At 36.0% G+C, this 15,752-nt stretch overlaps 1 protein-coding gene across 2 annotated transcripts in view; it reads left to right on the top strand.

Moving 5' to 3' along the window:
• The window catches only part of LOC123530407 (regulator of MON1-CCZ1 complex-like), a 45,149-nt gene that overhangs the window by 10,311 nt on the left and 19,086 nt on the right, over positions 1–15,752 (top strand). For both annotated transcript variants that reach the window (XM_053521605.1, XM_053521606.1), the window contains exons 3-9: positions 246–330; positions 1,000–1,062; positions 2,515–2,601; positions 3,453–3,524; positions 4,290–4,364; positions 4,949–5,052; positions 13,450–13,542. In XM_053521605.1, coding sequence (XP_053377580.1) covers positions 246–330; positions 1,000–1,062; positions 2,515–2,601; positions 3,453–3,524; positions 4,290–4,364; positions 4,949–5,052; positions 13,450–13,542 — 579 coding nt within the window. The remainder of the gene's footprint in view (positions 1–245; positions 331–999; positions 1,063–2,514; positions 2,602–3,452; positions 3,525–4,289; positions 4,365–4,948; positions 5,053–13,449; positions 13,543–15,752) is intronic.

Below are 15,752 nucleotides of genomic sequence, written 5' to 3'. Positions count from 1 at the left end.
GCAAGTCTCAAAACTCAGGCTAACATTTTAGCAAAATTTCTCTAAAGCTTTTGTGTGTTTGCAGGTATTAGATGAAAGAGCTACAAATAGTTGAGTGGACAGCTCTTGTTCAATGTTTTAGTGTTAAGGTTTCAATCAGCATGCAAAATGTACTACCAAAACCTGTGCAGAAAGAAATTGTTTTGTTTGTGTAACAACATGACCAAACAATAAGACACTATTGCACTACTTCTTTGCAATTTTAGAATGGAGGACAGAGGTGAAGTTGTTTCCATGAAATTTTCGCCAGACAGAAGAGTATTGGCTATACAGAGGTCAACAAAGTCTGTGGTATGTACTTAGTTCAGATCACCACTTGAAATAAAACATCACTTGAAGTACTTAGTTCAAATCATGACTCTAATCATCACTTGAAGTGCTTATTCGAAATCATCACTTATTAAGGGTTTAGAGGATGGTCATCTATAAACTAGTGGTTGTCAGCACATGAATACATTTAGCCCTGTCATTGCTGAGACTGAAAATGTACAGGCAAGTGATACAGTCATTGACTGTAACCACTAAGTTTAGGAGCCTTTTCTTCTCTATGAGATTATGTGAAAACATCTAAGTATCTTATTTCATTCCATTGGTCATTTAATAATTGCAGACTTTACACTGAAATGATGGCACATGATTGTAGTCCAAGTTGTCACCTGGCCTTGGTCTATAACAAGAAAATTCTGCAAGCTTAGAAAGTGTTAGTGTACGTGTGTAGTATAGTAATGAACCCACTGCCTTTTGCAGTGACCCAAGCTTTCCACTTCCAGTTAAATGTAAAAAATTGCTAATCTAAAATTAACATGTCTTGATATGTTCAATAAGAGCATCTTTTCGATACTGATCAGGGATTTTAGTCAACACCAAGGATCATTTTAGCTTTCCTTTGACATAGCTGGAGACATTTTGTTTCAAAAGTTCCATTCACTTCAATTTTGTCATGTTTTAATGTTTTTTCAGGAGTTCATAAACTTCCAGGAAGATTTGACTACCGATACTTCAGAATATTCGCAGACCTGTAAAGTAAGTTGTTTTGCTGGACGGCTTTTTTAAGTGAATATCACACAAAACTTAAGTGTTTGCTTTCTAAGTACTTAAGTAGTTTATCAGGTGAATGCCAAGAAGAAGAGTAGTTTATCATGATCAGATCAAAATTTTCTACAATGTAGAATTTGATTAAACCTTGATTTTTCAAAACTTAAGAATATACTTAGAAAATTCAGCAAATAAAAAAGATAGGGTCTTGTGCTAGATTCTTTGTTAGGTTAATTTGAAAAATTCTGACTTTACACAAGTTTTCATAATGGGACTCTATAGGGAAATCACAAGTTTGATAACATTTTCGCAGAGAGAATTTTTTCTACAATGTAGATTTCAATAAATTTATGTTGGGATTAACGTCGCACCAACACCATTATAAGCCATATGGCACCTTTCCAGCTTTGATGGTGGAGGAAGACCCCAGGTGCCCCTCTGTGCATTATTTCATCATGAGCGGGCACATTGGTAGAACCACTGACCTTACGTAAGTCAGCTGGATGGCTTCCTCACATGAAGAATTCAACCCTCCCGAGTGAGGCTCAAACCCACATTGATGAGGCGCAAGTGATTTGAAGTCAGCGACCTTAACCACTCTGTCAAGGAGGCCCCAGATTTTAATAAAACTCCACACACTGGTAAATAAACATATAGCCTATAATATGATGAAATAAAATGTATAGGTCTGTGTGCTTATTTTTGATATATTTACCCATGATTAAAGAGATCTGCGCAATTCAAGCTTATTTTAAGACATTTTTTGGAATTATTTAACATGTTAGATGATATAGTATTATATTTTAACTTTAGAAAGATAATAATGTTTTCATTGTAATAAATTTACTTACTGGTTGTCATTAATACATAAAGTGTTCTGCTTAATTCAGGCTTTATTCTATATTATCTGGATAAATGGCGTTATGCTATTACTTACAGTTTATCAAATGTGCAGAACTTCTTAAATACAAGCAACATACAGTATTGCATTCCTTAATCTACTGGATGTGTTTTATGTAGTTCTTAAAATCATTTTTCTTAGATTTAATAGTGTGGAATTAGCTATCTGTAAACAAATAGTGCAGGAGGGGAATTTAGTTTCTTAGCATTGTATTCTTCTGTTTGATGATGTCTCTTTTTTTGGTTGGGGAAATTGTTATGCCTATAATGAAATGGAATTATGATAGTACTTTTTCAGCATACATTTTGTACTCAGTTTTTATTCTCCAGTAATTTACTAATAAATGTAAACAGAATTGACTGGTTGTATTTGGTTCTGGTAACTATATCTGCCATGTAGTTTCTCTTTCACAAGACTTCGGGGATATATGGCCTTTTTGTGTCCGTTCATCGTAAAATCCTACTCACTTTCACAGGACAGGTGTAAAGTTTTTTTATGATTACCACATGTAAATTAGTAATCCAGCTTTTATGTTTTAGGGAAGGTCTAACCAGATAAAAGGCTTTGTGTGGACCAATGTGAATGAGATAGCTTTCATAACAGAACATGGTATTGAGCTTTACCAGGTAAGTGGATTTCATTTTCCAGGTAGAAGCAGATTCTGAGAAAATTGGACTTGTGCTATGGAACCCATTCCCCCAAATAGTCTTTTCAATAAAGAATGGAATTGAGGCTCCATGAAAGTGCTTTCAGCTTTGAATGTACAAAGAAGCACTGCAGAGAATTTCATGTCATTTTCAGCACTTTCTCTGAAAATCTAAAATGACAGCCCACCCATTTAGCTCAGGAGGGAGAGCTCTGATCTATAGATCATAGGGTGGTGAGTTTGATCACTGGGTGAGGCATATGTTCTTCATGATGATTTGATAAAAGATATTGTGTCTGAAGAAAATGTGTCTGCATGTGGAGAAGTTTTCAGAGACTTGCAGAATGTGTTAGTACTGGTAAACAATACACAGACACTTCTTCTGTGAATTGCCTGCTTGTTACAAACTCAAACTCTACAATGACAAACATTATTGTGTAGGGAACACATATTGATAGTACTCGTGATGGCTATGAATAAACTTTGATACACACATATAATACAAGTTTCCCTCAAAGGCACCAGAGCAGTTTTCTGTCTTGCTATGTTTAGCATCACCTCTTGTACATACTTTTAGCAAAACAATAACTGTCACCCCTACATTCTTTGAAAAAAAGATTCCAGTAGTTAATGACCTTATTCTCAGATCTTTAATAAAATTTATTGCTTAACTAGTGATTTTATTGCTTATGTGGTATATTTTATAAACAGGCCATGAAGTTATTTTAACTCGCAGCTGGCATTTTTATCTGTATCTATGATGGTGAGGAATGGAAGTCTTTTAAGTTTAAAATATAATTTGTAGCATGTTTTGATTCTTTCTTTTTTTAGATCAATCCAGATAAAAGAGTGTTGAAGAATTTGAAATCATTGAGCATCAGTATAGTATGGCATGTATGGATGGTAGGTTTTCTTTTTCTGGTTGTCTGAATTTAATGCACTTAACCTGAACCCTGCTAAATTTCTAAAATGGACTGTTCTATCATTCAGTTTGTACGGTACCATTTATTATTCGAAGGGGTGTACACTGAAAATTTACTGACTGAATAGCAAACAGTGCAGACCATGATCAGCCTGCACTTTGTCTGCACTGATCGGGAAGGCAAAATCACTTGTGGCCTGCAGGCTAAAGGTTAATATTGTATATGGTATAACATGAAATAAGGTGTTCAGATTCTGGTGTATGCTAGATCAAACTGACTTGAACAACTTCAGGTAGAAAGCACATACACTTAATGCTGGTAAAATCACTAGTTCTTTGGAAGTTTTTTTTGTCTTATGATGCTTTCAAGATGATACACTTGATTCCATATTTTTAAAATCACTTTTTTCCCATCCCCATCATGATAAATGTATAGATAATAAAAGCAGTATTTTCCCTGTCCTTCAAAGCGTAGCTTCCTGCTGACATTAATTTTGCATGAGACGTTTTTATATCATTTTAGCAAACATGTAGTGGCCAATAACTATTCAGTATTGACAGTAAATATTTATTTGACCATCATCTAGATAACAAACTGTTCAGATGTTTTAGAAATTCATGCCATAAATTTCCATGCACATTGCAGCATGCCTTAAAAAGTGTGTGAGAAAAAAACAGTTAATAGACATAATTTTATTCTCATGCAATCAGATAATGCAAGTGACAATTTTGGTTTTTGACTTCAGTCTCGAAATGACGGTGGACTTCTGTTGGTTGCGACTGGTCAGCTGGCAAATAATCTACAGCCAGTTTATTTCATGGTAAATTTTTTTCTTTCATTATTGCTGACCATGTTATATTGCCTAGGTTATTTAAAGGGAATTAGAGGCACAGCTTGGTTGAAATTTGAACCCTGTTAAAGGAAGTATTTGGTTTCCATAAACCTCTGTAGTGTATTCTGTGTATCTCTAAGGTATCTTTTAGCAGTTATGAGCATTTTTGTTTTGTCATATTTAAGAAAAACATGTAGACACAGGCATAGTGTGCCTACAGGGAACTTATACATGGAGAATGTCACAATATTTACACCAATGGAATATGTTCAATGGGTGGTGTGTCATTTAAATTATCTCCGATGTAAAAATTGAGACTGCTTTTACGATGCAATTTCATTTATGTTTTAAGCTCATCACTCTTTATGAGCATTGTATTTTTTCTTAATGGTTAAAGCTGTGGTGCCCATTTTAATTTTAAACCAATGAAAATTTTAGTTAAACAAAAATGAGACAGAACAAAACACATCTGTTTTTTGTCATAGCCAGTTTTAACCATACAACCAAAGAAACTGATGTAGTATTTTTTAAGTTAACTTAATAGTGTTTTTCTTGAATTTATTTACTTTAAGTCTGGAGCAATGACTAAGCTACCAAAGTTTGAAGTTGATCTCCCCACACTGCCAAAACAACAGAAACAACCTCTGATGGAGAGAGATGTCACCATTGCCAGTATGTAAGTATAATACTGCAGGGTTGTAGATAGTAACACATACAGATATCCCTTACCTAGGTATGGAGATTTATTTGTGTTCTTATGTTTGCAGTTTTTATATTCATTTCATTTTAACATCAACAGACATTTAAGATTTCATTTGATTACAAATAAACATACAAAAAAGATGGAGGCATATGATAAAAGGGTCATTACAATAGTAGCTAGATCTGGGATTTTGTATTTGGTGCTCGTGGATTTTGCAAGGATGGCTCATACTTGGTGCATGCGCGCCTCGTGAGATCCAGTCTTGCAAAATCCACTCGAGCCGAATATAGCATCCCAGATTGAGCTACTGTTATAATAACCCTATTGTATGAACCTATTTGGGGAAAAGAGGACATACTGTTTTTGATTGTTTTGAATGTAGGACAAAATTCCCCCTGCTCAGTTTGACCAAGGTGGACTAAATCTCCACTCATTTTGTTGAATAAAACAATTAAGATTTTAAAAAAACAGATTAAAAGGTTACTTTCTTTGAGATAATAAATTGGAATGAATTGAAAATTTGGATATTACATAATTGGAAAAATCAAAGAGGGGATTTTGTCTGCCTTGGTCAAAGTGAGCAGGGAGATTTTCTGGTGTGAGGTTGATGGGGTGGGGGAGGGAAGGGGAGATTTTGTCAACATGAAGCTTATCTTAGTAGTTTATCCCATCTTTTGGACAGTCATTTGTTTGGTTTCCAGTCAGTTACTGGAAAATTTTCATTTTTGTCTGCCTGTTTCCCATATCATTTTGGGAAACATTAGGTCAAAGGTCAATGTCAAAGTTAATTTTAGACGGACAAAGGTTTCCAGTCAGTAACTAGAGAAGATTTTGGTCTATGGCTACTAAATTGTAAAAGCCAGTGGATGACCTTCTTTGATAGTGGATATCAAAGGTCAAGGCCAATGTGACTTTTAGACTGAAAATCCTTTCTGTTCAGTAATAGGACACTTAGAGATACAATGAAAGATCTGTACTGCTTTTGGGGGTTCAGTATGTGACTTGAAACCAAATTGCATAGCCTGTCATCTTCGATAGACGATCATTAGGCTTATGTGTTTTACAAAGTGTTATTGTTAAAGTTTTTGTCAAAGAGCTCAGCACACCACTAGTCAAGGAGCTATGGCATAGATACCGAGGCCTTTAATTATGATCTTTTAGCTTGACTTTTCGAAGAAAAAGTAGAGCTATTGTACTCGCCCCGGCGTCGGCGTCGCCGTTGGTTAAAGTTTTTGATAAAGTGAAATATCTCTGTTACAATCAATGCTATTGACTTGAAACTTAAAATAGTTATTTACTATCAAAATCTACACCAGGAGAAACAATCTCCATAACTCTGATTCGAATTTTGACAGAATTATTCCCCTTTTTAACTTAGAATTTTTGGTTAAAGTTTTTGATAAAGTCAAATATCTCTGTTACTATCAAAGCTATTGACTTGAAACTGAAAATATTTGTTTACCATCAAAGTCTACACCAGGAGAAACAATCCCCATAACTCTGATTTGAATTTTGACAGAGTTATGTCCCTTTTTAACTTGGATTTTTTTTTACTGGCAAATCTCTAATTCAGAGTCAAGCACTGAGAAAAGTTGAGCGCGCTGTCTTACGGACAGCTCTTATTTCTAATACAGAACTGTTCTGTTAATCTTTCTGTAACCATGTGTCCTGTATCACAGTCACATAGGTGCCAGGTGTGAGGTCAGTGTCAGGAGCAAGGTAAACCTTTGATACAAAATCTATTCTTAAGCTGTCTGACTACAGTCTTGTTACTAAAATACTGATGAAATTAAAGTTTCTCACAGTCTTATGTTAAGAGCAAACAGTTAGCTAAATCTTGCATCTTTTGGTCAGTCTTAATAAACATTTTTAGCTCACCTGTCACGAAGTGACAAGGTGAGTTATTGTGACCGCTTGATATCCGTCGTCCTTCAACAGTTTCTAAAAAAATCTTCTTCTTGAAAACCACTGGACAGAATTACACCAACCTTCACAGGAATGATCCTTGGGTGGCCCCCTTTCAAATTTTTTCAAAGAATTGAATTCCATGCAGAACTCTGGTTGCCATGGCAACCGAAAGGAAAAACTTTAAAAATCTTCTTGTCCAAAACCACAGGGCCTAGGGCTTTGATATCTGGTGTGTAGCATCATCTAGTGGTCCTCAACCAAAATTGTTCAAATTATCCCCCTAGAGTCAAATATGGCCCCGCCCCTGGGTCACATGGTTTATATAGACTTATATAGGGAAAACTTTAAAAATCTTCTTGTCCAAAACCGCAGGGCCTAGGGCTTTGATATCTGGTGTGTAGCATCATCTAGTGGTCCTCTACCAAGAATATTCAAATTATCACCCTAGGGTCAAATATGGCCCCGCCCCGGGGGTCCCAAGTTTTACATAGACTTGTATTGGAAAAAAAGGTTTAAAAATCTTTTTGTCTGAAACCACAACACTTAGACCTTTGATATTTGGTTTGTAGCATTGTCTTATGGTCCTAAACCAAAATTGTTTAAATTGTACCCCTTGGGTGAAAAGAGGCCAGCCCTGAGGGTCCCAGGTTTTATATAGACTTATATAGGTAAAAACTTTAAAAATCTTCTTGTCTGAAACCATGGGACCTAGGCTTTTGATATTTGGTATGGTGCATTGTCTAGTAGTCCTCTACCAAAATTGTTCAAATTATGCCCCTGGGATTAAAAGAGGCCCCGCCCTGGGGTCACTTAGTTATTATGTGAGTAATATAGGAAAAATACTTAAAAAATCATCTGATCCTATTTCCTAGACTATTTAATTATAATTACCTGATGACCCCAAGTAATATGATGTCACTTGACTGTGACCGTGACCTACTGACCTACTTTCTTGTTAGCTCACCTGTCACAAAGTGACAAGGTGAGCTTTTGTGATTGTGCGGTGTCCGTCGTCCGTCGTCCGTCCGTGCGTCCGTAAACTTTTGCTTGTGACCACTCTAGAGGTCACATTTTTCATGGGATCTTTATGAAAGTTGGTCAGAATGTTCATCTTGATGATATCTAGGTCAAGTTCGAAACTGGGTCACGTGCCATCAAAAACTAGGTCAGTAGGTCTAAAAATAGAAAAACCTTGTGACCTCTCTAGAGGCCATATATTTCACAAGATCTTCATGAAAATTGGTCAGAATGTTCACCTTGATGATATCTAGGTCAAGTTCGAAACTGGGTCACGTGGGGTCAAAAACTAGGTCAGTAGGTCTAAAAATAGAAAAACCTTGTGACCTCTCTAGAGGCCATATTTTTCATGAGATCTTCATGAATATTGGTCAGAATGTTTATCTTGATGATATCTAGGTCAAGTTCGAAATTGGGTCACGTAGGGTCAAAAACTAGGTCATTAGGTCTAAAAATGGAAAAACCTTGTGACCTCTCTAGAGGCCATATTTCTCAATGCATCTTCATGAAAATTGGTCAGAATGTTCATCTTGATGATATCTAGGTCAAATTCGAAACTGGGTCACGTGGGGTTAAAAACTAGGTCAGTAGATCTAAAAACAGAAAAACCTTGTGACCTCTCTAGGGGCCATATTTTTCATGAGATCTTCATGAATATTGGTCAGAATGTTCACCTTGATATTATCTAGGTCAAGTTCGAAACTGGGTCATGTGGGGTCAAAAACTAGGTCAGTAGATCTAAAAATAGAAAAACCTTGTGACCTCTCTAGTGGCCATATTTCTCAATGGATCTTCATGAAAATTGGTCAGAATGTTCACCTTGATGATATCTAGGTCAAGTTCGAAACTGGGTCATGTGCGGTCAAAAACTAGGTCAGTAGGTATAAAAATAGGAAAACCTTGTGACCTCTCTAGAGGCGATATTTTTCAATGGATCTTCATGAAAATTGGTCAGAATGTTTACCTTGAAGATATCTAGGTCAAGTTCGAAACTGGGTCACGTGGGGTTAAAAACTAGGTCAGTAGATCTAAAAATAGAAAAACCTTGTGACCTCTCTAGAGGCCATATTTTTCATGAGATCTTCATGAATATTGGTCAGAATGTTCATCTTGATGATATCTAAGTCAAGTTCGAAACTGGGTCACGTTGGGTCAAAAACTAGGTCAGTAGGTCTAAAAATAGAAAAAACCTTGTGACCTCTCTAGAGGCCATATTTCTCAATGAATCTTCATGAAATTTGGTGAGAATGTTCAGCTTGATGATATCTAGGTCAGGTTCGTAACTGGGTCATGTGCGGTCAAAAACTAGGTCAGTAGGTCGAAAATAGAAAAACCTTGTGACCTCTCTAGAGGCCATATTTTTCATGAGATCTTCATGAAAATTGGTGAGAATGTTCACCTTGATGATATCTAGGTCAAGTTTAAAAGTGGGTCACGTGCCTTCAAAAACTAGGTCATTAGGTCAAATAATAGAAAAACCTTGTGACCTCTCTAGAGGCCATATTTTTCAATGGATCTTCATGAAAATTGGTCAGAATTTTTTATCTTGATGATATCTAGGTCACATGTGCTCAAAAACTAGGTCACTATGTCAAATAATAGAAATAACGTTGTCATACTCAGTTGAACACTGGGTCATGTGGAGATAGGTGAGCGATTCAGGACCATCATGGTCCTCTTGTTTTTAAGATACTGCCTTGAAATTTTGATGACATACAGTTTTGCACACAAATCGTAAAACTGAATTTCATTGACCATGAATGCGACCTGCTGACTTTTTAGCTCACCTGTCACAAAGTGACAAGGTGAGCTTTTGTGATCGCGCGGTGTCTGTCGTCCGTCATCTGTCCGTCCGTGCGTCCGTGTGTGCGTCCGTAAACTTTTGCTTGTGACCACTCTAGAGGTCACATTTTTCATGGGATCTTTATGAAAGTTGGTCAGAATGTTCACCTTGATGATATCTAAGTCAAGTTCGAAACTGGGTCACGTGCCGTTAAAAACTAGGTCAGTAGGTCTAAAAATAGAAAAACCTTGTGACCTCTCTAGAGGCCATAATTTTCAATGGATCTTCATGAAAATTGGTCAGAATGTTCATCTTGATGATATCTAGGCCAAGTTCGAAACTGGGTCACGTGCGGTCAAAAACTAGGTCAGTAGGTCTAAAAATAGAAAAACCTTGTGACCTCTCTAGAGGCCATATATTTCACAAGATCTTCATGAAAGTTGGTCAGAACGTTCACCTTGATGATATCTAGGTCAAGTTAGAAACTGGGTCACGTGCCTTCAAAAACTAGGTCAGTAGGTCAAATAATAGAAAAACCTTGTGACCTCTCTGAAGACCATATTTTTCATGGGATCTGTATGAAAGTTAGTCTGAATGTTCATCTTGATGATATCTAGGTCAAGTTCGAAACTGGGTCACGTGCCGTCAAAAACTAGGTCAGTAGGTCAAATAATAGAAAAACCTTGTGACCTCTCTAAAGGCCATATTTTTCATGGGATCTGTGTGAAAGTTGGTCTGAATGTTTATCTTGATGATATGTAGGTAAAGTTCGAAACTGGGTCACGTGCGGTCAAAAACTAGGTCAGTAGGTCTAAAAATAGAAAAACCTTGTGACCTCTCTAGAGGCCAAATATTTCATGAAATCTTCATAAAAATTTGTCAGAATGTTCACCTTGATGATATCTAAGTCAAGTTCGAAAGTGGGTCACGTGCCATCAAAAACTAGGTCAGTAGGTCAAATAATAGAAAAACCTTGTGACCTAACTAGAGGCCATATTTTCCATGGGATCTGTATGAAAGTTGGTCTGAATGTTCATCTTGATGATATCTAGGTCAAGTTTGAAAGTGGGTCACGTGCCTTCAAAAACTAGGTCAGTAGGTCAAATAATAGAAAAACCTTGTGACCTCTCTAAAGGCCATATTTTTCAATGGATCTTCATGAAAGTTGGTCTGAATGTTCATCTTGATGATATCTAGGTCAAATTCGAAACAGGGTCATGTGCTGTCAAAAACTAAGTCAGTAGGTCTAAAAATAGAAAAACCTTGTGACCTCTCTAGAGGCCATACTTGTGAATGGATCTCCATAAAAATTGGTCAGAATGTTCACCTTGATGATATCTAAGTCAAGTTCGAAAGTGGGTCACGTGCCATCAAAAAGTAGGTCAGTAGGTCAAATAATGAAAAAACGTTGTGACCTCTCTAGAGGCCATATTTTTCATGGGATCTGTATGAAAGTTGGTCTGAATGTTTATCTTGATGATATCTAGGTCAAGTTTGAAACTGGGTCAACTGCGATCAAAAACTAGGTCAGTAGGTCTTGAAATAGAAAACCTTGTGACCTCTCTAGAGGCCATACCCTTGAATGGATCTTCATGAAAATTGGTCAGAATGTTCACCTTGATGATATCATGATATCTAGGTCAAGTTTGAAACTGGGTCATATGCCTTAAAAAACTAGGTCAATAGGTTAAATATTAGAAAAACCTTGTGACCTCTCTAGAGACCATATTTTTCAATGGATCTTCATGAAAATTGGTCAGAATTTTTATCTTTATAATATCTAGGTCAAGTTCAAAACTGGGTCACATGAGCTCAAAAACTAGGTCACTATGTCAAATAATAGAAAAACCGACGTCATACTCAAAACTGGATCATGTGGGAAGAGGTGAGCGATTCAGGACCATCATGGTCCTCTTGTTTAATATTTTATCATAAGTTTGACATTTGAAACATGTAGCTCTTATTACTCAGGTGAGCGATCCAGGGTCATCATGACCCTCTTGTTAGTAGATAAAAGAGAAAAGAGCTTGGCATGCAAAGAATTGTTGAAATATTATCTAAAAATGAAATGTATAACACTTACATGGAAGATTAGAGAAATAAGTGCTGAGTTTTTGCCATAAATGGCTTATTACCCTGATCTGTATTTAATAACTTTTTTTTCTTTTTTTTTTGCAAATGAAAGTACAGTATGTACCATATATTCCAAAATAAGCACCTTTGTAAATTTCACTTCCTGCAAAAGGGAGATAAAGAGGGTGTAATTTTTTATGCCAGTTAAAAAGAAATTGTAGGTGATTATAGCTTTAGATCTAACAATTGTTAACCATTTAAGACTTAAACACACCTGACATAATAAGAAATATTGTTGGTAAAAAGTGAGTGGTGGCTTTTGTTAGAGGAAATGATTAATATGGTGAAATAGGGTATATATTTTTAGCTTACCTGAGCCAAAGGCTCATGGTGAGTTTTTGTGACCGCTCAATGTCTGTCGTGTGTCGTGTGTTGTCTGTCCATCAACATTGTCTAAAAATATCTTCTTCTTGAAAAACACTGGGCAGAATTACACCAAACTTCACAGGAATGATCCTGAGGTGGCCCCCTTTCAAAATTGTTCAAAGAATTGAATTCCATGCAGAACTCTGGTTGCCATGGCAACCAAAAGGAAAAACTTTAAAAATCCTCTTGTCCAAAACTGCAAGGCATAGAGCCTTGATATTTGGCATGTGACATCATCTAATGGTTCTCTATGAAGAATGTTCAAATTGTGCCCCTGGGGTGAAAAGTGGTCCTGCCCCAGGGGTCACAAGTTTTATATAGACTTATATAGGAAAAAACTTTAAAAATCTTGTCTAAAACCACAAGACCTAGGCCTTTGATATTTGGTATGTAGCATTGCCTTGTGGTCCTGTACCAAAATTGTTCAAATTATAACCCTGGGGTGAAAAGAGGCCCTGCCCAGGGGTCTCAAGTTTTATTTAGACTTATATAAGAAAAAAAAAAATCTTTTTGGCTGAAACTGCAGGGCCTATGCTTTTAATATTTGGTATGTTGCATTGCCTTGTGGTCATTTACCAGTTTTTTTTTTCAAATTATGCCCTTGGGGTGGAAAGAGGTCCCAAATTTAATATAGGGAAAACAGTATAAAAATCTTCTTGTCTGAAAGTTCAAGGCCTAGTCCTTTGATATTTGTTGTGTAGCATTGCCAAGTGGATCTCTAACAAGATTATTCAAATTATGCCCCTTGGGTGAAAAGAGGCCCCTCCCTGGGGGTCACTTGTTATATGAGTTATATAGATACTTCAAAAATTATCAGACCATATTTCCTAGACTGTTTAATTATAATTACCTGATGACCACAAACGATTAGGATCACTTAACTTTGACCTTGACCTACTGACCTACTTTCTTGTTTTTTTAAGATACAGCCTTGAAATTTGGATGACATGTACAGTTTCGCACACCGATCTTAAAACTGGCTTTCAGTGACCATGAATGTGCCCAACAGACCTCCTTTCTAATATCTTAGCATCAATTTGCCATTTTAAACATATGGTTCATATTACTCAGATGAGCGATTCAGGGTCATCATGACCCTCTTGTTAATTTTTACAGTTACTAATGACCTGTTGTTTAAATTACATAGTTTTGATTGATTTCAGATATGGCCAGTTGTACATAATTATATTACGGCATCAGCCGAGACCTGGAGTAGCCGGAGCTGAAGTTGTTCTGTATCAGATACAACAACAAAAGTAAGTCACAATGCACATTGACAGGTTACATCCAGAAATTGTCATTTGTACATTTTATGGATATGAACAATGTAAGCAAATTATGACTAGCAGTTACAGGTTGAATTTATAGTGAAGATTGTTAATTGTACTGTCACCACTTTCAGCTGGGTTTATGTACATTTTTGGTAGTGCTTAATTTTGCATTAATATGGGGCTTTCCATGAGAAAGCCTGTATTAGTGATAAAAATTTCAAAATGGAGATAACAAAATATTTATGAAGAACATAGAGGATATTTGTTTGTTTTGAGTGAATATGGAATATATCTCACTGAGAAGTGAGAACATTTCAAATATTTTCATGAGCGCGTAGAGTGAAAATGTGAAAATTTTCTCACTTTGAGGTGAGATATTCTATATTCACAAAAAACAATCTAATTTTCTTTTTATTTTATGCTTAATTTCGTTGAGATATGCATTTTGCAACATATTTTGATCTCAGCGTTGGAAACAAACGCGCGTAAATGGACATGACGTCAGACGTGTTGTGGCGTTAGAAAGACGCACACGACATAAAGTTCCATTTTATTTTGCTTTTTGCTGCATAACGTTCTGAAATTCTCAAGTAAAATAATTTGAATCGAGAAATATACTAGAAAGAACAAAGTGCGACTGCAATTTTCATCCTGTTTTAAGCAAATAATTTAAAATTTATACACAATGTACAAGTCGATCAGCATTTACAGTGAGTGATATGCAGTGAGTGATTTGGATTATAACTCACTGATAAAACACAGTATTTCATCAGTTAGCATAAAATAAATTCTTTTGCCTTTCATATCTGAAAATTTGAAGTGATTATCTTCACTATTTCAAGAGCTACAATGCTTTTAAGTAAGTCAACAAAGGCATTTTGAGACGTGACGTTAAGAACGTCATGAAAGCAGTATGACGTTGTCGTGCATGACGTGTATTTTTCAAGTCATTAATGGAACAAATTATGCGTATCACTTACTAAACATCATACATTTGAATATTTAGTTTAAAGTGATTTTACTGAAAAATAAATTAACCGTATATTTTTGGTTTCGTAACGGGCCTTTTATCTATACACCCTCTATATTTTTATGATGCATAGGTGCTTTGGAATTTCCGTTGCCATGACAACACAAGTAACATTTATATGAAAAATATGGTAGAATTTGATTTGCCTTAGATAACTGAATTACAATATATTAGTTTCTAGTTTCTGGAACAACATAAGAAAAACACTGATTTTCCAGTATTTTTAACTACTAATTATGCAATAATTATATCATGTCACTAATACAGGTTTTCTCATGGAACGGCCCATATACATTTCCATTTAAAAGTGGTAGAGTATTGTTTTGTACAGAACATGATATGCATACCTCTGTCATGAATAGGGGTAAATTGGTAATGAAAATGGTAATTACTTTATATCCAAGACATAACATTGCCCCCCACCACCCCCCCCTTCCCCACCCTGATCTTTCTGTTTCATGTACACTGTACCAATATCTTTTGTCATCTTTTTTTTGTGCAGAATTCTTGAGCTTTTTCTTCAGGGTAAATAAGTTTTCCCATAAGGTCTTCAGGATGAGTATATTTACCATTATTTTCTCATTAAGGCTTCAGTGTGAAGATATTTTCCAGTTAGGTTTCCAACGTGAAGATGTTAACCAGTTAAATTTTCAGGGAGTAGATAATTTCCCATTTGGTCTTCATGGTGAAACAGCCCACCCACTTAGCTCAATAGGGATCATTTGGTTGTGAGTGAGGTGTATGTTCTTCATGACTATTAAATTTTGATAAAAGACATTTGGTTTAAAATCATTCGTCCTCCATCTCTAATTCTTGTGCAGAAGTTGGCAGTGAATCCATGAACACTGGTTAGGTTAACTGCCTGCCAATACATAACTGAAATACTGTTGAATAATGACACTAAACCCAAAACAAACAAACTTTATGGTGAAAATATTTTCCCATCAGCTTCTAAGATGAAGACATTTTTCCATGAGGTTTTCTTTGTCATGAGCAGGTCTTTAGGGTGAAGATATTGTACTATTAGCACAAGTTTATTTCATGACTCATCCTGACTCTGGCTTGTGACAGGTGCTGTCATTTTGATGTCTGTAACACTAGCTGTATAGCTGCAACCATCTAAGTAACCTAATAAGCAGATTTGATTTTAGAATGTACAGCAAGA

The sequence above is a fragment of the Mercenaria mercenaria genome, chromosome 13 (genome assembly GCF_021730395.1).
Source record: "Mercenaria mercenaria strain notata chromosome 13, MADL_Memer_1, whole genome shotgun sequence".
Taxonomy (NCBI): domain Eukaryota; kingdom Metazoa; phylum Mollusca; class Bivalvia; order Venerida; family Veneridae; genus Mercenaria; species Mercenaria mercenaria.
Note: the sequence above shows the minus strand (reverse complement) of the source record. Positions and strands in the feature narration are given on the sequence as shown.